Below are 23,753 nucleotides of genomic sequence, written 5' to 3' on the forward strand. Positions count from 1 at the left end.
AAAGACGTCACACTCTCAAGTCCATCCAAGGTGAAGAAATACAAGGCAGGCTTGCCATTTTCAACATCATCGCCATCCTCATATGATGCAAATGAAGGTCTAGCACTCCTTTTCGACTTGAAATTGTCAAAAGAATCTTACCAGCATTTGAGAAATGGGGCTAAAGGAAAAGTCTTAAACACACTACATCCACCATATTCAGCTGTTTTGGTAGCAAAAAAAGCTTGCTGCCCTCCAGACGTAACCCTCACTTTTGCCGAATCAAAAGCTGAGGTACGGTTGCAAGCTTTGTTAGGTCACACTGTTCAACGTGTTCTACTGCTGAAACGAGACGATATTTTACATATGAGTGATTCGGAAATGTCTAATATGGCCCTTATTTGTAAGTGGGGCTTTGACGGAACCTCCGGGCAAAGCATGTATAAAATGAAGTTTTCAGAGTCGAGTATTTCAGATGCAACTTTATTTTTCACTTCGCTTGTTCCACTGAAACTTGCAGGTGTAAATGAAGAAACTAAAGAAGAAAAGATCTTATGGATTAATCCGAAGCCGTCTTCAACCCTCTTTTGCAGACCACTGAAGTTAGAATTTACAAAGGAAACAAAGCAAACGTCTTTAAATGAGAAAGCGTATTACGACAAACAGATCGAACAACTCCAGTCATTCGAAACAGTTATTCATGGGAAAGACATTTCCATTAAATACAATTTAAGCATGACCATGGTAGATGGTAAAGTGTGCAATGCTATCAGCAACACGAAATCTGCGCAACGGTGCTATCTCTGCAAGGCTACGTCTGCCCAATTTAATAACATTGACGATGTTTTGAAAAAACAAGTTACTGCCGATTATCTGCAGTACGGACTATCAACTCTTCACGTCTGGATTCGATGTTTTGAATGTTGTATTTATTTGGCATACCAAATGAAAACAAAAAAGTGGCAGGCACGTAAAGCAGAAGATAAAGAGGAAAAAGCAATACTGAAAGTCAACATTCAAAAAGCTTTCAAAGAGCAGCTTGGAATTGTAATTGACATGCCGAAACAAGGGTTTGGCAGTACGAATGACGGAAACACCGCTCGACGTTTTTTTTGAAAACACTCCAACATCAGCGCTGATAACTGGAGTTTCCGAAGAACTAATCCACTGTTTTCATATAATTTTACACCCTCTTGTAACCTATAATTGGTCCTTTCTTCGAGTTTTCCACTTTCACTTTTTTGGTTTATTTTTTAAGCATTAACTACAATAACCCCTAAATACTGACTTTTATATGAATAAAAATATATAAATATAAATAAATAAAAAGACATAGATTTTGACCGCCATCTTGGATCCACCATTTTTAAATTTTTTGAACTCTGTCATCATCAGTAACCTCGATAATTCCCTAAAAATTACTTTTATACGTAAAAAATGATAGTAGTGCACATAGAGCCTGCCATCTTGGGTCCACCATTTTGTTTTTTTCACTTTTTGATATCATATTCTTACTCAGAAACTCCGTAAACCCTTACATAATAAGTTTGGTACAAATTGAACAACTACTTATATTTTGACCAGCTTTTTCGGATTCTGACCCACTGTGGGCCGGGTAGGATTGGATCAGGCAGGTGTGTGACACCGGAACTCCCTGTACTAGTAACTTGTAGACCAGTCTGTCATGCCGCATGCTGTCGAAGGCGTGGGAGACGTCTAAGAGTACCGCGCCAAAGTACTACCTCCTCTCCATCGCCCCCATTACCTTCACCACTAGTCGCAGCAGTTCGTGTGTTGTTCTGTGCCCCCTCCTGAAGCAGAACTGCTCGTCGGGAAGCAGGCCTTCCTCTCTGACATGATGGTGCAGTCTCCTGACATATATTCACTCAAATACCTTTGAGACTGTAGGTAGCAGGCTGATAAGCCTGTAATTTTGCACCAGCCTGTTGTCTTTGCCAGCCTTAGGGATCGCCACCACCTTCGCATGTTTCCAGGCGAGTTGGGGTGGGGAGGTGGTGGGGGGGGGGGGTCCTAAGGATGGTGCTGAATATCTTCGTGAGCAGTTTCACAGCCTCTGGGGGGGACCTCCTTCAGGATTGTGACACCGACATTATCGCACACACCTGCTTTGTGTGGGTCGAGGTGCCGTAGCTGCTGTTGAACCTCATCTTGCATTGTGGTTTCAATGGAGTCCTCAGGGTCTTCTGCCGCGAGGTATACACATAGCCTATCTTCCACCATTTGGATATGGTCGTTATCTACATTTTCTTCAACTAACGTGAAGTTGGCCGTGAAGGTATCGGCCAGTACCCCAGCTTTGGCATCGGGCTCGGCTACTGCATGCTGTCCGATGTGTAGCAGCAGGACTCGTTGCCTCCTGCAAAGGAACTGTTTGGTTGCTTTCCAAGCAGTGCCGTCTGCGATGAATCTTGCAGTTGTATCTCGGAGATCTCCCACATGCACATGTACATGACAAAATACTTTGCTATGCTTGCACTGAACATATGTGTGAGTCCATGTTTTATGATCTTTGTGCATACTGGGCCATGCAAAACTGCTAGCAATCAGTTTCACTGTTGACCTGATGCCAGTGTGACAAAAATTGCGCAGGCTCTTAAAAGCATGTTTACAGAATGACAAATGTAGAAATGGACAAGATCTCCCATTCAAAACTTCACAATATAGTTTAATGTTTGTGGCATGAATGTTGATCAGTTTCAGGTGAAGGTTGCATGAAGTGTCTTTCAGAGATCCAGAAGCTCCTGGTCTAACTCTTGTACTTTGGCCAGCTGAGAAAATCCCATGTTGTCCATTATACTGTTCACATGGGATAGGCACTCAGCTACTATGTTGTCAATTCCTGATGTGTAGTGTATGCTAAATTGAGCAATAAATTCCAGCTGAATGTGTTCTTGTGGTGAGCATTGATCATAGTCTTGCCTGAAGGCATAGGTGAGTGGTTTGTGGTCTTCGTAAATTTGCAAACTCTTGTCCCCAACTGTGTGTGATAGTATTTAATAGATTCATAAACTGCAAGTAGTTTGCAGTCATATGCACTCCATTTTTGTTGTGCCAGAGAGAGCTTGTGTGAGTAAAATGTGAGTGGCTGCCAGGCATTGTCCATGAATTATTGTAATGCTGTGCCAGTTGCAGTTTGGCTTGCATCAGCAGCCAGTGCAAAAGGCGCGTCTAATGCAGGGTGTGCGAGGAATGCAGCATTCGCTATACTTCGTTGCAGTGTTCATAGTGTCAATTCACAGTACTTGCAGTTTCCCCATAACTTTGGGGCCAGACAGTGCTGTGGTTACAAAATGTAGAGTGTAGAAGAGAGTCTTGAATCTCTGCTGAATGGGGTAAAAACTGACAATTCCCAGTAAATTTTCGTGAAGAGTGAGCCAATTGGGGAAGGGCATCCTATGTGGTGCATCGTGTCCATCGTGCATTGAGAGCTTTAGCCCACTTTCTTGTCATCGCATTTCAGTCCCACTCATTCTCCATCTCTTCGGCGAGGACACCTTCCTGGGTGCGTTTTCCACCTTGCACTTCGCAGTGTCGCTTTCTGCGCTGACAATGACCATGGACTTCTTAGCAACTCATATCCAACATGGTAGAAAGTCCGTTGTGGGGGGCCGCCATGTACCCTGTTGGTTGTAGGCCCCTGACAACATAGGGACCACTCTGCTGATGTCTGTGCTATTAACTCCCACGTAAGCCACGGAGTAGATGCTCGTCTCCCTGGGACATCGGGACTCCCGGCAATGGCCATCCCTCCAGGTGGCCCTTGCTGAGGCTGGGTGGCGCCCGTGGGGAGGGCCCCTGGTCGGAGTGGATGGCATCAGGGCGGATGACATGCCAAGAAGCATAGTACATCAACTCTTGCTGGTGGTCCGCCACCAGCAGTCTTGTAAGTGGGAAAAGTCTAACTTCAGTGCTAAGAAATATGACCCCAAATTGTTCCCCTCCCTGGCCACACCATGGGAGTAACACCAGGCTAAGGATGGCAGTGAAGCTTATTTGCCCAGGTACCTCGTATGTATGAGAGTTGATTTGGAATCTTCCATGTCCATGAAGCCTCAGTTTTTTGTGGAGCATTTGGAGGACAAGTTTATGGAGGTGGAGGGCTTGTCCAAAATGTGCTCTGGGTTGGTCTTGATAAAAACAACATCCTCTGCCCAGTCACAGGCATTACCCGCTTGTGACAAGTTAGGGGATGTTTCTGTTACCATCACGCCCCATAAGAGCTTAAATATGGACCAGGGTATTATATTTCACAGGGATCTTCTTTTGCAGTCTGACAATGAGCTGCATGCCAATTTAGAGTGGCAAGGTGTTCATTTTATCCGGTGCATCCATTAGGGTACGAAGGATAATCAGTTTGCCACTGGTGCCTTCATCTTGGCCTTCGAGGGTCTACCGCTGTGACGTCAAGCCGTATATCCCTCCCCCAATGCAGTGCTTTAAGTGCTGGAAGTTCGGCCATATGTCTTCCCACTGTACTTCCGGAGTCACATTTTGAGATTGTGGATGTCCATCACATCCCAATACTCCACATGCCCTGCCTCCCATCTGCGTCAGCTGCAGTGAGCATCATTTACCTTGCTCGCCAGACTGCAGGATTTACAGAAAGAGAGGAAAATCATGGAATATAAGACCCTGGACTGACTGACCTACACTGAGGCTAAGAGGAAATTTGAGCGCCTACATCCTGTGGCTGTGATCTCCTCTTACGCCGCCACTATGAGAACAGTTTTCGCCTCATCAGTCCTTCGCATTCCTGTTGCCTCTCAGAACCAGAAGACTACACCTGCCCCCTTGATGCTGGGGTGTACTTCCCTCCCTGTTGCTCCTGCACCACCTACTTTGGGAGCAACACCCCCCAACCATTGGGGATATCAGTCTCCACTTATGAGCCGGGGGAGCGTAAGTCTTCTTTGGCACCTCTCGCTATGAAGGGGTCCTTTGGGTCACTCCCTTCCCAGGTTTCTGCTAGTGGGAAAGATTACACACGCCAGTGGCTGAAGAGCCCAAAAGCAGCTGCTCGTAGGGCTTCACGCTCATCCTCAGTCCCAGAGACTGAATCAGTGAAGTTCTCCCAGCCAGGGGAACCCAAGGAACCGCGAGAGAAATTCAAAATGAAGGTCCCCAAGACCAAGGGAATTGCAGTGGCACCCACATCACTGCTACATACAAGCTCCGCATCTGTGTGGGATGGAGATTCTGGCGTCCGCAAAGGACCTAGATCTTGCCGAATCCTCAGACACAATGGATATAGACTGCTCAGGCAAAAAGTTGGTGGCGACAGGTGACCCTGAGGCATAAACTACCTCATTGAATGTTCCGTATCTTCCCAGTCTCACGAAGATGTCATCTTCAAGTGTAATTGCGGCAGTTTTTTCCACCGCATGGCTGAGCTATGGCAACTGTTACGCTGCTTTCTGCATTGCCCTCCAGGAAACCTGGTTCCCGGCAATGTGGACCCCTGCCATCCGTGACTATGAGGGATACTACTGGAACCGTAGCGACTATAATCAAGTGTCAGGTGGAGTTTGCGTTTATGTCCTAAAATCAGTCTGTTGTGAAACTGTGCCCCCTTCAAACCCCTCTTGAAGCTGTGGCTCTCAGAATAAGGATGACGCAGGAAATAACTGTCTATAACATATATCTTCCTCCAGATGGTGCAGTATCCCTGAATGTATTAATTGCACTGACTGATCAACTCCCTAGACCTTTCCTACTTTTGGGAGATTTTAACATCCATAACCCCTTGTGGGGTGGCACCGTGATTACTGGCCGAGGCAGAGATGTTGAAACTTTACTGTCTCAGTTCGACCTCTGCCTCTTAAATACTGGGACTGCCATACATTTCATAGTAGTTACTCAGCCATTGATTTATCAATTTGCTGTCCAGGACTTCTCCCGTCTATCCACTGGAGAGCACATGACGACCTATGTGCTAGTAGCCACTCCCCCATCTTCCTGTCACTGCCCTGGCGTCAGGCCCAGGGATGCCTACCCAGATGGACTTTAAACAAGGCAGACTGGGAAACTTTTACCTCTGCTGTCACCACTGAATCTCCCCCACATGGTAACTTCGATGTGATGGTTGAGAAGGTAACTGCAACAACCATTTCTGTGTCAGAAAAGATGATCCCTTGCTCTTTAGTGTGCCCGCGGTGTAAGACAGTCCCTTGGTGGTCGCTGGGAGTCGCTGAAGCAATTAAGAAGCTTCAGCAAGCTCTACAGCGGCATAAGCGGCACCTTTCCTAGGAGCATGTCATAGGCTTTAAATGACTCCGTGCCCATGTTCGCCATCTTATCAGAGGACGGAAGCAGGAGTGTTGGGAGAGATATGTCTCGACCATCGAGTGCCATACGTCACCTCCCCAAATTTGGGCAAAGATAAAACATTTTTTCGGGTACCAGACTCCATCAGGTGTTCCTGGTGTTAACATAAATGGCGTGTTATCTGCCGGTGCAAACGTGATTGCTGAGCACTTTGCTGAACACTATGCTCGAGCCTCTGCATCGGAGAATTACCCCCCAGCCTTTCGCACCCTCAAATGGTAGCTGGAAGACACAGTCCTCTCATTCACTACACACCACAGTGAATCCTATAATGCCCCGTTTACAGAGTGGGAGCTCCTCAGTCCCATCGCACATTCCCCTGACACAGCTCCTGGGCCAGATCAGATCCACAGTCAGATGATCAAACATTTCTTATCTGACTACAAGCGACATCTCCCCATCATCTTCAACTGGATCTGGTGTGATTGCATCTTTCCATCGCAATGGTGGGAGAGCTCCATTATTCTGGTGCTCAAACCTGGTAAAAACCTGTTTGATATGAATAGCTATCGGCCCATTAGCCTCACCAGCATTCTCTGTGAGCTGCTGGAACATATTTGTGTGTCAGCAGTTGGGTTGGTTTGGATCCTGGAGTCATGTGGCCTACTGGCTCCATGTCAGGGTGGCTTCCACCAGGGTTCCTCTACCACTGATAATCTTGTGTCCCTCGAGTCTGTCATCCAGACTTTTTGATTTACGAAAAGCGTATGACACCACCTGGCGACATCATATCCTTGCCACATTATACGAGTGGGGTCTCCGAGGCTCGCTCCCGATTTTTAACCAAAATTTCCTGTCACTGCTTACTTTCCCTGTCCAAGTTGGTGCCTCCAATAGTTTCACCCATATCCAGGATTATGGGGTCCTGCAGGGCTCTGTATTAAGTGTCTGTTTTTAGTAGCCATTAATGGTCTAGCTGCAGCTGTAGGGCCGTCCATCTCACCTTCTCTGTATGCAGACGACTTCTGCATTATGTACTGCTCCACTAGTACTGGTGTTGCTGAGTGGTGCCTCCAGGGAGCCATCCACAATGTTCATTCATGGGCTGTAGGCCACGGTTTCCAGTTTTTGCCTGCAAAGTCGTGTGTTATGGACTTCTGTCGGTGTCGTACCGTTCATCCACAATCAGAACTTTACCTTAATGATGATCCATATCCATTCTTAGGACTGGTTTTCAACACCCAATTGACTTGGCTTCCTTACCTTCGTCAGCTTAAGCGGAAGTGCTAGCAGCACCTGAATGCCCTCTGCTGCCTGAGCAACACCAACTGGGGTGCAGATCGCTCTACACTGCTGCAGCTCTACAGACCCCTTCTTCAGTCCTGCCTTGACTGTGGGAATATAGTTTATGGTTCGGCGGCACCATCAGCATTGTGTATACTCAACCCAGTGCACCACTGTGGCATTTGCCTATCAACAGGAGCTTTTAGGACGAATCTGGTGACCAGCATCCTGGTGGAGGCTGGAGTCCCTCCATTGCAGGTTAGATGTGCACAACTGCTGACCAGTTATGTTGCATGCGTTCACAGTTCTCCTGCGCATCCGAATCACCATCTCCTTTTGCCACCCATGGTGGTTCATCTCCTGCATCGGCGACCCAGGTCAAGGCTTCCAATTGCAGTTCATATCCGATCCCTTCTTTCCGAACTGGAGTCCTTGCCTTTACCACATATACTTGAGGACCATTCACGCACACCTCCATGGTGTACACCTAGGCCGAAGCTTCGCCTGGACCTTTCACATGGCCCTAAGGACTCACTTAACCCCATGGCTCTGCCCTGTCTCTTCCTCTCGATTCTTGACATGTACCGAGTCAACGAAGTGGTTTATACTGATGGCTCAATGGCTGATGCTCATGTCGACTTCGAGTATCTCCAAGGAGGACATATTGAACAGCATTCCTTGCCCGATGGCTATGCTGTTTTCACTGCCAAGTTCCGTTCATGCTCTGGGGAATCGTTTCTTCTGTGTACTGACTCCTTGAGCAGCCTACAAGGTATCGACTACTGCTACCCTTGTCATCCTTTGGTAGTGACCATCCAGTAGTCCACCTGTGCCCTGGAACAGTCTAGTCATTCAGTGGTGTTTGTCTGGACCCCAGGTCTTGTCGGAAACCCAGGTAACGAAATTGCCGACAGGCTGGCCAAACAAGCTACGTGGAAACCGCTTATGGAGATCGGCTTCTCTGCAACTGACCTGCGTTCAGTACTAGGCCGCGAGGTTTTGCGGCATTGGCAGACGAAATGGCATAACCTCGGCACACACAAAATACTGGGTGCCGTTAAGGAGGCTACGAATGTGTGGCAGGCCTCCATGTGGGCCTCTCGCAGGGACTCTGTGGTTCTCTGCTGGCTCCGTGTTGGCCTTGCGTGGGTCACACATGGCTACCTCCTGCGCTGTGATGACCCACCACAGTGTCGGTGCGTTGCAGGGCTGACAGTGGCCCATATCTTGGTGAGCTGTCCTTTGGCTGCACTGCGACGGACTCTTCAGTCCCCGGACTTGTTGCGATTAATTTTAGCTGACTATGTCTCATTGGCTAATTTAGTATTATGTTTGTACATGTCAGTAGGTTTTATCATTCTGTATAAGTTTTAGCGCATGTCCTTTGTTCCTTTGTGTTCTCCACTCTAATCCTTTTAGGGTGGATGCTTGATTGTGTCACAGAGTGGCTGGCTTTCCCTTTTTATTCACGTGGTCGGCCAGTCACGGTCATCTGCTCTCTTGTTTTTACCCCTTCTACCCGTTTATTGCTTCTCTCTGTGGTTTTCTTTTCCTGTTTTGTCCATAGTAGTATCGGTTGCCCTTCTGTCATTCTTCTGGTTCTTCCTTTCTCCTGTTATTGTGCTGTACATCTCCTTTCTTTTCTTCTTTCCCTTGTGTAATTACTTTACCGGGAACAAGGGACCGATGACCTCGCAATTTGGTCGCCCCCCCCCCCCCCCCCCCCTTTAAACCAACCAACAATTCCCAAAAATCAGCGCAGTCCATCTGGGGTTTCCTGCAGTGGAATCTTCAGTATTGCTTCTACTTTTTCCAGAAGCAGTAATGATCCTGCTGGTGAGATCAGGTGGCCTAGAAAGGCGATCTCAGCTTGCCAAAAAATACACCTGGCAATCTTTACCACAACCCTGCATTTGTCCAGGCACCTAAAGATTATGACTAAGTGCTGTTGGTGGTGTTCTGCCATGACTGAAAAAACCGGGATGTTATCAGGGTATGTGAAAAAGTACAACAAACGTAACACAGACTTGAAACCCCTGCCACGTCTATGCAGAATTTCATAAGCAGCATGTCATGAACTAACTATCAAAGAGGCAAAATGGTGTGGTAATAGCCATGTACAGTATGCCCTCTTCAACCTAATTAATTTGTGTGTAGTCCTTGACACAGTCTAGCACACTAGATATAGTTGCACCACATAATGTATAATTGTAACCTCTAAATTGGAGCACAGAATAATGATCTGACATCGACCTAGCATTAAGGGTGCTGTAATCTCTGCTTGGTCACCATTTGCCACACATTTTTGGCACTGAGTGCAGAGGCAATTACCAGAGACTACTGGTGTGTGTGTTTGGTGGAAGGGGGGGGGGGGGGGGGCATATGATGTCTTTCTCCAAGATTGCATTGAACTCTGCTTTTGCAGTACATGATGATCTGGAATAAGGCTTCGTTGCTGACATGAAATTGGTGGGCTGGCAGTGGTGTTAATGTAGTACACAGTGCTGTGACATACTCTTTTTGGAGTGTGTGCAGGTCTTGAAATACCTGAGAACTGCTCCAGTACATTGGCTTATGTGCTGCCTGTTGACTGGATAGATTTGATTTCATGCACTGCCATGCTGCATCAAAACCCAGCAGCCGATAGGCTGGCGATGCTATTGATGAGATATGTAGACAATGTCCAACGGTAGATGATAATGTGCTAGAAAGTCAGCTTTCTGTCACATCAGCAATGGTAAAGTTCCAAGTGAAGGCACAGCTTAATTCTAAAACCAGTTCTATGCGTTGAGTGCCGTAGGTTTGTGTGGGTAAGTAATTTGCAGCAGAGGGGCAGAACAATGTTCTCAGACAATATCTGTGCAACGTGTTCTGTGGAAAAATACATAAATCAGATCCCGGTTCCACTAAACACTGCCATTCTGTCTTCTTGTTGGTTATGAACAGGTGCATGGACAGTGACTGACAATTTGGTGTGCCTACTTCTGATTGTTGTTGCATTTGGGAAAGTGCACAGTGAAGTTTATTTCTGCACCTGGCCTCTGAACTTCCAATGATGCCAATAAATTTCATGCTGTGCTGTGCCACCCTCTGCTGGAGAGTTCTTAGAGGAGTGATTTCTGGACCTCCTGCAAAAACTTCCTGTAGCGTTTCGGTCAGAGACTAGCTCACAATCTGTTTGCTCAGTGCTTAAACATTGTTCGGGAGTGTGTTGTAATTTGTGCACATCACCATCAATGCACTACTGCTTGTCGCCACTGCTGAAACGTATGAGGATGACACAATCGCTTACCAGATTCTATCTGCCAGGCATGCTATGGTGTCTAGTGACATCTCCATCTGGGGTGCTATAATAATGGCCTTTATTTGGGCTGGCAGCTGGTTACTCACAGTATGTGCAACAATGTATCCAGTATGGTGCACATTTTGACCTTGCTGCACAGATGCTGGAGGTACTGAGATGGGTTTTTGCCCCCAACGTCTTCTGTGCAAGTACTTGCCACGCTTGCTCTTCCTATGAAGCTGACATTTTGCGGATCAACTCTGTTTTGAGCATCAGGTATGATTCTGTCTCCAGAGGTGTGGTCATCATGTCTTGTACTTTTGTGGCATAATTATGGTCTAATTAGTTGAGCACTTGTGCAAATTTCGTGGAGTGTGCTGTTACTCCAGCCCAGAGAAAACTTAACTTGACTTGAGCGAACCGTAAAGCTGGATCATGTGCCCAGAAAGGGGGGTAGTCACCCTGCAAGCCTTGGTATGCCATCTATGTACGTTATCTCTAAAAATTCTTGACTCTTCAATAATCTGTCTTAATTCTACTATATCGTGGTTTATTCTCACTGGCTGTATCACACCAGGGTCGCCATTGTCACAGGACTATTTGATTGCCTTCTGAACTGAATATGTTCGTAACTCATCCAGGTACAAATACAAAATATTAATTCTGGTGCATGGTGAACAACATTTATTTACAATAAATTCAGTCGCTGTAGCACAAGCTGAAAAATCCAAATGTATAAATGAAACACAAAGCAGAACAATTGTTATGCTTAGGCGTATCAGCAAATCTTGATTGGTATCTACTGCAGTTTTGTCAGAAAAACATCATAAAGCATTGCATTTCAACAAAGAGAAATTTAATCACAGCATTCCTGGCAGCCAGTGAACAAACTCTTTTGACAACTTTGCTGAACAAATAAGCTGACAACTTTTTATCAGAGTGTGTTGATGTTTGCCGCTCCAATCATAAGGGAATGATTCTCACAATAGTTTGTAAATCACGGAAAGAATGAAGATGTAATTGAGGTGTTGAGTGGTTGATAGGAAAATAAACAAGAATGAAACTATTGCTAAGCTGTTGGGAATGCTCTTCTGTAGAATTAATTATTACAGAATGTATGTGCACACATACATGACATGGAAGATTTACTTGGGGTCTAGGTTTATAAGTTAATATGTATCTGTGAAAACCTTATGATAGTAAGGCCTTCAGCATATTGGGTAAGAGAAAATCTCAGACTGTAAGGTAGAACTTCTTTGCATGAATGTGGTGGCAGCTACCAAAGTGAAGGTACTGTGATAGTTAGTGAGCTTGATTATGGACAGAAGTTTTTATGGTGCCATTTGAAAGGTGGTCAGCATCCAGGAAGATGGCATGTTGATTGACGAGAACCAGGTGAAGCAGATGGAAGAGAAATCATTGAGGGTATAGGGGAATGAGGATGGAGTGTCTTGGCCATGGGCTCAGATATGAAGATACCATAAAAACGTGAACCAGGCAGAGATTTAGGTTGCGGTGTGGTTAGGAAGGTTATCTCTAGATGGTCCATAAACAGGGTGGCATACATGAGTGCTCATGGCGTGAGAAGTAGTTACAGGGAAGAATTCAATTTGTTAGATGCATAAGGAATACAGTTGTTTTTGGAGTCTGTTAGACAGAGGGAAAAGTAGTGTTCAATAGAAGCAAGTCCAAGGGCATTGGGGGATGTTGGTGCATAGGGATGTTGTATGTGGGGATCCACGTGGCAAGCTACAAAATATCCTGGTCCATCCTTACATCACATCAATGCCTAATCTCTTGCCACATTGGTAATATTCCTTTGGAAGACCTAGATGCAAGATGTGCCCTATGTGTCCATTCTGTGTATCCTATTCCAATCCTGTCACAGTATCATAAATCAGCTCTGGTGTTAGTTTTGCACAGACTTTATGTGGGTATGATCATCAACTGGCCACTTCAGACCGTGACCAAGAACATAGCTGAACAGCCATTGATGGAAAACACGGTGAGCCCAACATGGTTGACTTTAAATGATACTTCACATCATCTACCTTCTGGATTCTCATGTCTAATACCAACTTCTCTGAAGTAGCAGATGGGAGTTACATAGACAATACATCCTTTGATCATGTGGTCCTCCTGGACTCAAGCTCACCTAGCCTCCTCTCTCTTGTTCAGTCTACTCCTCTTATCCTCGTAGTCCAGTCCTCCATGTCATTGTATACAGCGTGTAGGGATCCACATGGTAAGCTACAAAATATCCTGTTCCGTCCTTACATCACATTGACACCTAATCCCTTGCCACATTGGTAATATTCCTTTGGGAGACCTAGACCCAAGATGTGTCCTATGTACCCATTCTGCACATACTTCTCCAATCCTGTCGCAGACACCTGAGTAGGCTCAGCGATGCCGCATTCCTATCTCATGTGTTTGCTGCCTTTCTCTCATAGATGTCAGCCATCCTTTGCTCCAACACTGTATCTTTCAACCGTGTTTATGTGCCTATCGACTGCTCAACACCTCAGTTATATGGGGAGTTGTTACCTTCATTCCTTCCATTATTTATAAAAATAAAACTTGGAATACAGCTGTCTATTTAAATTCTAATGTATTTCACAATCCTCAGGGAGCATTATTTGCTTGATTGACGAGGAAAATGTCTGAGCTTATACACTGTCATTCTAATGAGAGCATCCAGTTATTAAAGTTGTGGAGGAAGTAGTTGAAATGGTAGTCTGTGTAGTACTTATGCTGATAATTTATGAATTTTGTTCTGTGGCAAGACTGTGAAAGAAAGTGTACCTTGCACTACTAGTAGAAAGTGATTTGTGTGTCGGTTTCTCCATCAGTCCAACTCTTTACTAATGTGCTTCCAGCTGTTGATTTGCGTGCAAGTATTATTTTAATGATTGAACTAATCGTAATTCAGGATTCCATAACGTTTAGTATTTTCTAATATTGAATAGCATGTTATCTTGTTATAACAGAAAACACATGCTCACATGTTATCTTTGTAGACAGAGAATGGACAACATGGGAAGCATATAACTGGATTTTAAAAGGCTTGGTCGATGAAGTGATTGAGCTTGGAGCAAAACCATCATTAAGGGAACTAGTGCTTCAGCTGTGGGCTAGCTACCTGAGGAAGATGGGCGTTGCATTTACATCAAAGAAAAACCAAGCTATGCCCAAACTAGGAGTAGACTTTGATCTACAGTATGTTATCAGTTGAATCTATTGCAGTAGTTTTAAAAACCATATGGGTTTGTACCTTTTAAAAAATGAACAAGTTTTGTTTCTTGCAGGGATGCTTCTTTAATCTGTGGCATAAAAATGAAATCAGAAACTTCTAGCAGGAAAAGCTCATCATGTAAAAGTGTCAAGTCAGCATCATCGATGTCACAGTCGACAGTGTCATCAAGCTATACGAGCTCTCGCTATCTACAGAGAAAGAAATTTCAGTCGAAACGTGTAAGTGTTAGTGACTACAAAAATTTTAGTATATATTTGGTCTGTTTTATTTTTATTAAGGTGCAAAGCATAAAATATTGTATTAGAATATTACAGTATCGTACTGCACCAGTGTTACTGTATTTCTGTGTGTTGATAGCCAACATGCACAGGAGCATTTTTTGTCAAAGAACTAAATTCTTCTGACTGAAGCATGTGTATTTGTTTTGTCATTATTTTTCTCATTTTCCAAGCCTGAACAATGCATGTTTACTGGAAACTTCAGTAGTCTCAAAGCATTTATTGACAACACAATAAATGATCTTGACTTTAGGCCTTCACGGAAAGCAGTGTAACTTCAGTGGCAAAATCTGTAAACTAAATTTGTGTTGCTATAATTTACATAAATTAATGAATACTGCATTGTTAGAAACACTTTAGTATTACCACAACAAATATTTAAACATCTTGTTCCTGGGGACTAGTATGCATGGAAAGCATTCATACCATTTAATGATTCATGTACCTGTGCAGTTAAGTGTTTAAAACCTCTCGTGGAAGAATGAATTGCACATGTTTTTTGGCCTTGGAGAGTCAGCAGATCCTTCCATGTGAATGTGACACATCATCAAAGTCACAGCTGCACTACAACGATGTTCATCAAAATGATCTATGCACATGACATACTTCCTGCGTAAATGTCATGCAGCTTTCTTTAGTGCTTGTCTTCTTCCATTACAACCTTATTATTGGTAGATTGTAGTCTTCCTATTTATCATCCCAGTTTCAACTGCTTTTTTCAAGACACAATTGAAATAAAATTAAGATAAACAGTCACCTTGCTTTCTTACAAAGCGTCCACATGTATCGCATAAGTTTTACTTAAGAGGAAGTGTCTTTAAGAATTTCGGAACTTTTCACGTCTGTTACCGGACCAAGAGCTGGGCAGTACCCACACCATCTACTCACCTAACCACACATGTCACTGCACCATGTGGAGCCACTCGGTCTGTTTACTTCCCATCGTTTCTATTGCCTTTGTCACAGGCACGAACTCCATGAGGCCTGAGGGGACCCAAGGCCCCTCAAAAATTCGTTCGATTTTTTTTTTTTTTTGGGGGGGGGGGGGGGGGGGGAGCCCCCAGTAATTTAAGGAAATTAGTAGTTTTATAATGCTCTGTAAAATCACAAAATTATGTTGGAATTTTTTATTTTCCTTCTTTGATGATAGTTACCTTTTAAAATACATTCAGTAATGAGTTAAAACAAATAATTATTAGGGTAAGAAGCAGGTTAACTGAAAACAAATCGTGTGAATCATGATAGTGTTACGGTGCTGCGGGCACACTTAGAATTTGTCCTGGTGGGCAAACCTTCAGGTAACGTCTGGTGCCAGTGGGCCAGTGCTGCAGCCGCAGCGAAATAAAAAGGACTGGAGCAGAAGTGCCTGGAACTCTCTTCCTCATGTCGCCTTGATGCTTCGAGACTTTATGATGTCACGACTATATAAAGCCCAACCTGCTGTTGCAGTCGTTCAGTTTGGATAGTTTCGTTCAGTGCGTGCTGCAGACGTGTTTAGTGTTCTGACTTTAGTGTCTAGTGGACTATTTTATAGGACTATATTTTATTATTTTACTTTAGTCTCTTAGTGTATTGTGAATCAAGTTTGCAATGGATAATTTGTTACCAAAAACGCATGCTTGGAAAGTTGATGATACTGCAAGTCAACCTTCAACAATTATTTTGTCGTTAGTTGCTTCGTCGTCTTCAACGAGAACCGTTCACAGCCAAAACCTGGACAGTCCAGTAAGGGAAGATCATTTCAGAAGTCTTAGTTGATCAAATATACATGGCTAGAATATGAAGCATCTACTGAAAAAGGTTTTGCAAAACCTGCAAAGAGGCAGATGCTAAAAATCTATTACAATTTGCTTCAAAAGATGAAGATGCATTCACTTCCATAGGGTTTTCTAACTGGAAAAATGCTTTGGAAAAATTCCATCTTCATTAAAATACATTTACACATAAAGAAGAAGTTCTGAAACTAAATTCTATCACTAACTGAAGTGTGACCTCCCAATTGAATGAACAGTTAGATAGTGATATGAAGAAAGGCTGTTTAACTATTGAGACAATTTTTACTACCGTGCAATTCTTTGCTGACAAGGACTTGCAATTAGAGGGCACGAAGATATAAACTCAAATTTTTTTTCAGTTAATGGAACTCCGAAAGAATGACATACCTGAGTTTAAAGATTGGTTAGAGTGTTTGGGCTGTAAGTGGACGTCCCACGATATTCAAAAGGAGATCATTGATCTACTAGGCAAGTCTGTGTTGAGAAAGGTATTGGCTTCAATCTAGAAGACTGAACATTTTTCTATTATGGTTACTGAAACAAGTGATTCTTCAATTCATGAACAAGTGTCATTTTGTATTTGTACTGTCAGTGATTCCGTAATTGTCAACTAAGACTTTTTTGGCTTATACGAGATCCCCAGCACTGAATCACAAACTCCGTTTAGTATTTTAAAAGATGTGTTTGCTTGTCTTCATTTGTCAACGGATAACTTAAGAGGGCAATGCTGTGATGGTACCTCGAATATGAGACGTAAGTTCAAAGGACTAAAAAAGTTAGTCTTGGATATACAACCAAAAGCACGTTATGTGCACTGCACTGCTCACAGTTAAGAGTTGGCAGTTGTAGACAGTCTTCACCATCTTATGTCTATGTGGGATAATATGGCTTTAGCCAAGGACTTAAAAAAGACCATAAGGGAATCCAACAAAAGGATGGAACTCTCCAGAAGCATACGCTGTGAGAGCGCCAACGACCAAGCTGGTCTATGGCCCCTTTGCCCGACTTGATAGACTGTGCAAGCTTCTAGTATCTTGAGAATATTGAAAAACTTTGAAGAACTTCTAGAGTTTTTTGAAACATTTTCTGCAGAGGACAAAACAGATTCATGTTACAAATGTGCAGGCTATCTTGAGTCAATATTACAATTCAAGACTTTTTTTTTTTTTTTTGTATGTCTTTATTGCCATGCAATGAACCCAGTAGAGGATTTCAATGAAAAAATTCAATGCCATAATCTAAGTGTTGCTGATCTGGAAAAAATATATGAGGGCTTGATTTGTATATTGAATGGAAGGCATGATAGTTTTGAACACTTTTGGGAATTGTGTTTAAAAGAAAACCTTAACAAATTGTTGATCCTTCGCTTCCTTGGAATCGAAGTACACCAAAGAAGTATGAACTCAACGTAGCCAGCTCACCGCACACTTTCAAAATCCCAAAGGAATACTGCAAAGCTATTTGCATTGAAGTTTGTGAAACAGTGCAATCTTGCATTACTGAGAGGTTTGCTTCAACTGGACTGGACTCGCACAGGTCATTGCAGTCAAACAAGAGTGCTTGCTTTTAGTAAACAGAGGTGAAACAAATTTGGAAAAATCAACTGAGTTTTTCAAAAATGATCTAGACATTGAGAGACTATGCTTACACTTGAATATGTTAATCGATATTGCTAATAAAAGACAGCTGGTCTGAAAAAATACGCGTGATGTAAGAAAGTACATTACACAAGAGCCTGCAGTTGGAGAAATGTAATGTGAAGTAGTGAAGTGCATTAAGCTTCTTCAAGTAGTCCCAATCACGACAGCAACAGCAGAACGGTCATTTAGAGCCGTTAGGCGTCAGAAGTCATATCTCCGATCAACAATGGGACAGAAGCGATTGAACAACTTCGCTGTTCTTCATGTCCACTGAGATATTTTGGGTGAATTGGATATCCGACCAGTCAACAACAACTTCATATTCAGTAATCCAGTCAGACGGTCAACATTTGCACCTTTCTAAAGACACTCTAGCCCTAATAATGGCATTTAGAGCAGTATTAAAAATCTTTATAAAATAGAGAACTAAATACATACATAATGTTAAATTTTCAGTTTCGAAATATTAGTAGTAGTTTAGTACTGTATTACTATATTACTATAGTACTATTAGTTATTTTCAAATACTTAAATATTTTTAAGGTGTAAGGCCCAATTAAAACCTGCTATTTACACAATTTTGACTGAAAGTATTAAGCATACTGTATTAACTTTATTAACTATATTAAAGCATTAACTTTGGGATATTGTTTTTATTTAATGAACCCTGAGCCTTATTCAAAGGTTGCTTAAATTAGCTATTTCACTTATTAATCAAAGTGCTATTACTGTGTGACAGCAATATTTTATGTTTTATTCTTTTAATGATAGTTTAGGATTTATTTAAATATAATTTCAGTCTTTTCAGAGCTATATATTCACTGCTCTCTAATAGTCTATAAGCATGATTATTACTGTAAATTAAATTAGCTTTTTACGAAAATACTGTGCGAGTTTATGTTTTGTTTATCAGGGGAAAAAATTGTAAAATGTAATGTGAAATGTTGGCAGCCCTACAGACTAGTGTCTTTGAAGTTGAATGTCCATGTGTTGTGCATATACTCTCTGGTTAATTGTGAAGCTGTAACTGTGGTTTTACATTTATAATGCAGGTAAATAAGCTCTGAATCTTAAAAAAAACAAAATACGGAATTTCTGTCACACCCACAACACAGAAATAGACATTTATTTGTTTATCAGTTTAGTTTCATGTTATGTAAAGTTGAAAGTATGTAAAAGTGAGGTTAGTTACATGGGCTACAACTTTGAATTATAATATTTTTTTGTAGGAACACTCTTATCATGTCAAGAAACGCTTTTCGGATGTGACATGTCAAAGTGTTAGAGCTGTTACCATGATACCAGAACTAAACAAGGAAATTTTACTGTAACAACAGACACAATTATTGTTATTGTTGATATTATTGTTGTGATTGTTATTATTATTAACTAGCTAAAAGTATTATTCTTGTAATTTATTATAGGACAAGCATGTCATCCACTGAAAGGTGCTGCAAGTTTAGGGAAAAACTGAAGAAATCTCCAATTCAGTATCAGGCAATGTTAGAAAAGGAACGCAAAAGAGATAGGTTACGGAGAGAAAAAAAATAAAGCTGCCTTGCAGGACGATCAAAAGAAACTTAAACGTATGCAAGATAGGAAAAGGCAAAGGAGACATCGAGAAAAGAATAACATTTCTGCTCAAACTCCCACTTCATCTTGCACTTTGTTGCCCTCTAAACCATATAGATCCAAAAGATCACTTGGGAAGGTGGTAAACAAGGTGAAGAAAAGCTTACCATGCAGCCCAAGGAAGCAAAAGGATGTAGTGGCAAAGCTGTTTAACGATGAGCAGCCTGAAGTTGCAAATAAACTTAAAAAAGATACGTACAAGAAAGGGAGTAAGTTTCTCAGTGCAGATACAGAAAATAAAATTAAGAACTTCTACCTTCGTGACAACATAGCCGAAAAGAACCAGGAAGAAAAGATGTGGTTACTGTCAAGAACCCTGAAACTGGAGAACGAGAACAGAAACAGAAGTGCTATATGACGATGACAGTATCTGAAGCATATGAACAATTTATTCTTGAATATCCAGAGTGTGAGATAAAAAAATCAAAATTATTCTCTCTTCGTCCACCTTTTGTATACCCTGTATCATTTATGCCACACGATGTGTGTATTTGTCGATACCACGCAAACATACAGTATTTGGTTGAAAGCATTGCAAGAGAAACCAATACATTTCCAAGTAGAGCACAAGATTTAGTTAGCATTCTTGTCTGTGACACAGAAAATTATAAGTGTATGTCCAGTGCCTGCGAAAAGTGTAACACTTTAAATGCGAAGAGCCTTGTTGATGAAGAAGTACTTAACATTGAGCTTGAATGGACTCAATGGAAAGGTGTTGAATGTCGCCCTCAGCGTATAGAAACAGTTGGGACAGTTTTTTGAATGCCATTAAAGAAATAGAAAAACAGCTTCTGGGATTCAATCTGCACTGTTATGTTAAGAAGAAGTAATCAAAGTACTTTGAGGATGCAAAAGTAAATTTCAGTAATCACAATTTGGTTTTGCAGGTTGACTATGCTGGAAATTATACTTCTGTTTGTCAGGATGAGATCCAGAGTGCTCACTGGCACCGACAGCAGACAACTATATTTACAGCTGTGGCCTGGATTAAAGACGGCACCATACACAGCTATGCCATTGTTAACGATGACTTGTCCCACAATAAATATTCAGTTTGAACAATGCTTAAGCTGCTTTTTCAGGACCTAAAGAGAGAATTTCCTTATCTTCAGAGAATCAAGATTTTCTCCGATGGTTGCACAGCGCAATTCAAGAATCACTTCACATTATTAAATGTTACATATTTACAAGCTGACTTTGGCATTACTGGTGACTGGAATTTTTTTGCCAGTTCTCACAGTAAAGGTGCAGTTGATGGCATTGGTGGTACTGTGAAAAGAACAGCTTGGAGAACTGTAAAATCATGGAGGGTTACTATTAACACTCCTTATGATTTTTACAAGTGCGTCAAGGAGAAACTGAAAGGGATTACAACCCTCTACTTATCATCTGAAGAAATTAATTCAGCAATGGCTACGTTGGATAATCTTTGGAAAGGCGTACAGCCTATTTCAGGACTGCACAAACTCCATTGCATTATACCAGTTAAAGAGGGAGTTATAAGGGTTTCTGCTACATCTGCCCAAGAGATTACAACAGTGATATCACTTCATAACCATGAAAATGCACACGATTCGATGTGTAGTGTTGATAGTGAAGAATCCTTGAAACTTACTATAGGAGACTTTGTACTGTCAGAGTTGACTGTCACTGGAAAGTCCTGTTTGAAGAAGAAATACTTTGCAGAAGTTCTTCAAGTTGATGAACAAGCTGAGCAGGTCTTGCTGAAGTGTATGCAACCCAGTGGCAAATGCTGGATTTGGGCCACAGAAGAAGACATGTCTAGGGAAAATATTTCAGTAATCTCCTAGAAAGTAAATCCACCCAAACTGTTGAATAACAGGGGACAATTCGTTTTGCAGTAGTATGAAATAGGCCTAGTTCTCTCTTGTTTAAGTTTTTATCATTTTAACATAATAATTAAAGTATTTTCTTGTCGTTTTGTTTTACATTTCACTCAATAATATTGATGTACCTATGTGTCACACCCGCAAAACGAAGAAAAAAAAAGTTGTCTTTCGGAAGTGTCTGTGAATAAAAGTTATCATATCTTGTATTTTATTACTCCTTTCTTCACTGTGTGAAAAATTATCAACCATCCTGATTCAGAAGTAGAAGATGAAATAACTAAAGAACACGGCTATGTGCAAATGAAGAGTAAAGTTTTGTCACACCTGCAACACTTCTTCACGATTTTTTTTTAGCAGGTTGAGTGTAAAATTGAGAGCTAAAATTTGTACAGGAACTTAATAACCTGCTAGTCTATTCACTAAATTAAAGTTAGCCTTACTATGACACCTGAAGTACAAATAAATATAACTTTAACTGTGAAAAATGTGACACCCGCAACAGTGGAATGACCCATTCTTCAATAAGTTTTCATTTTCAAGGTGCCTGAATATAGATTTGATGGCAAATATAAACATTCAAATTCTATGGAGCAAAATACATGTACGTATGACAGAAGAATGCTATGCAGAGGGGTGTGACGCTGCATCTTGATACACTTCAGACCAAATAACGTGACTTATAATCTCTCAAATATATATGTTTTATACATCAAACCATACAGGATGATGTGCACTACAAAATAGGCATACTTTTGAAAACTCAATGTTTTTAAATTTTTGTTGTTCCACAATGTTTTATTTTTCCTCTTACTACTGTAATATGTTTTATCTTGTTACAGCACTGGATCTGTCTTGGTTTTTGTGCTTCATCTATTGCATTTGCTACAACATCACTCTCCTTTGCAAAGGAAAACCTAGGAGAACTGCCCCAATTTAATCCTTGTACCTCTGAAAAGGTGAATGAAATAAGTATTAGTGTCAGTGGTGTTGAGAAACAGTTGAACTCGTTAAAACTGAACAAAGGTTTGGTGCCCAATGGAATCCCTGTAAGATTCTATACAGGTCACACCCATCTACAAGAACGACAGTAGAATTGATCCACAGAATCTTAGAACATATTCTGACCTCAAACATAATGAGATATGTTGAACAGAATGACTCCTCAATGCCTACCAGCATTGTTTTTGAAAACATCGGTCATGTAAAAGCCAACTCACACTTTTCTCACATGACATACTGAAAGTTTTGGATCAAGGCAACAAAGTAGATGCAGGTTTCTTGATTTCCGAAAAGCACTTGACAGAGTACCACACCTACACTTATTGTCAAAAGTATGGTCATGTGGCATATATCAGGTGAAATTTTGAAATGTGTGACTGAGTTGAGGACCTTTTGGTAAGGAGGTTATCTTGGATGGAGAGTCATCATCATACGTAGAAGTAACTTCAGGTGTGCTCCAGGGAAGTGTGTTGGGATCCACACTGCCCATGTTGTATATTAATGACGTTGCAGACAATGTTAAAGGTAAAATCAGGCTTTTTGCAGATTATGCAGCTATCTGTGATGAAGTACTATCTGAAAGAAGCTGCATAAATGTTCTGTTAGATCTTGATAAGATTTCAAAGTGGTGCAGAGGTTGGCAACTTGATTTAAATGTTCAGAAATCTAAAATTTTGCACTTCAAAAAATGAAGAGTCTTATTAACCTATGACTGTAATAGCAATGAGTCACTGTTGGAATTGGCTAACTCATACAAATACCTGTGTGTAACACTTTGTAGGGATATGAAATGGAATGATCACTTAGGTTCAGTTATGGGTAAAGCAGGTGGTAGCCATCGGTTTATTGGTAGAATATTGGGGAAGTGCTGTCAGTGATAATATGTCATCCATGGAAGAATCACAAAGAAATTACAAATTAGTTTAGAGAATGTTTGTCTAACTTAGGTTAGTGAAACACTTTTAGAATGAATGGGTGGTCAGTTGAATCGTTGGTTATTGTGTGCTCCCAGAGAAACAATCTGATCATTCTGTGATAATAAGCACGCAGGCCACAAAATGGGTATGCAAGATAAGCATCCTCAAGCATTTTGGAGAGAAAGTGTAAAAATATGTGGTTCTTTGCAGAGCTGTGCCATAACTTATTTACTGTTTTAAAAAGTAAGAGACAGTACATTTGATACATTATTTCAATTTCGCAGACTGAAAACTCAAGGAAATAGACATTTACAATCAAACCTTTGGGAAATACTATAGTTTCAATAAACTTCTTTGTTACAATAGATCACTATGTACCAAATAGAAGAGGTACTGAATAGCAGACGCACATGTATAAAATGATAAATGCTAAAGGTTTTGGACTTTGTATGGAAACTGACAGTTATCATCCTTTTCCACATGTCTGTGAGCAAACCTACATTTCTAGCATTTGTGGACTTAGTGAAAGCTTTTGACAATGTTGACTGGAATACTCTCTTTCAGATTCTAAGGAG

General features: G+C 41.7%; 1 protein-coding gene across 4 annotated transcripts in view; it reads left to right on the forward strand.

Moving 5' to 3' along the window:
• The window catches only part of LOC124789515 (TATA box-binding protein-associated factor RNA polymerase I subunit B), a 333,200-nt gene that overhangs the window by 52,458 nt on the left and 256,989 nt on the right, over positions 1-23,753 (forward strand). For all 4 annotated transcript variants that reach the window (XM_047256902.1, XM_047256903.1, XM_047256904.1 and 1 more), the window contains exons 3-4: positions 13,852-14,050; positions 14,140-14,305. In XM_047256902.1, the coding sequence (XP_047112858.1) occupies positions 13,852-14,050; positions 14,140-14,305 (365 nt within the window). The remainder of the gene's footprint in view (positions 1-13,851; positions 14,051-14,139; positions 14,306-23,753) is intronic.

This window comes from Schistocerca piceifrons, chromosome 3 (assembly GCF_021461385.2).
Source record: "Schistocerca piceifrons isolate TAMUIC-IGC-003096 chromosome 3, iqSchPice1.1, whole genome shotgun sequence".
In the NCBI taxonomy this organism is placed as follows: Eukaryota; Metazoa; Arthropoda; class Insecta; order Orthoptera; family Acrididae; genus Schistocerca; species Schistocerca piceifrons.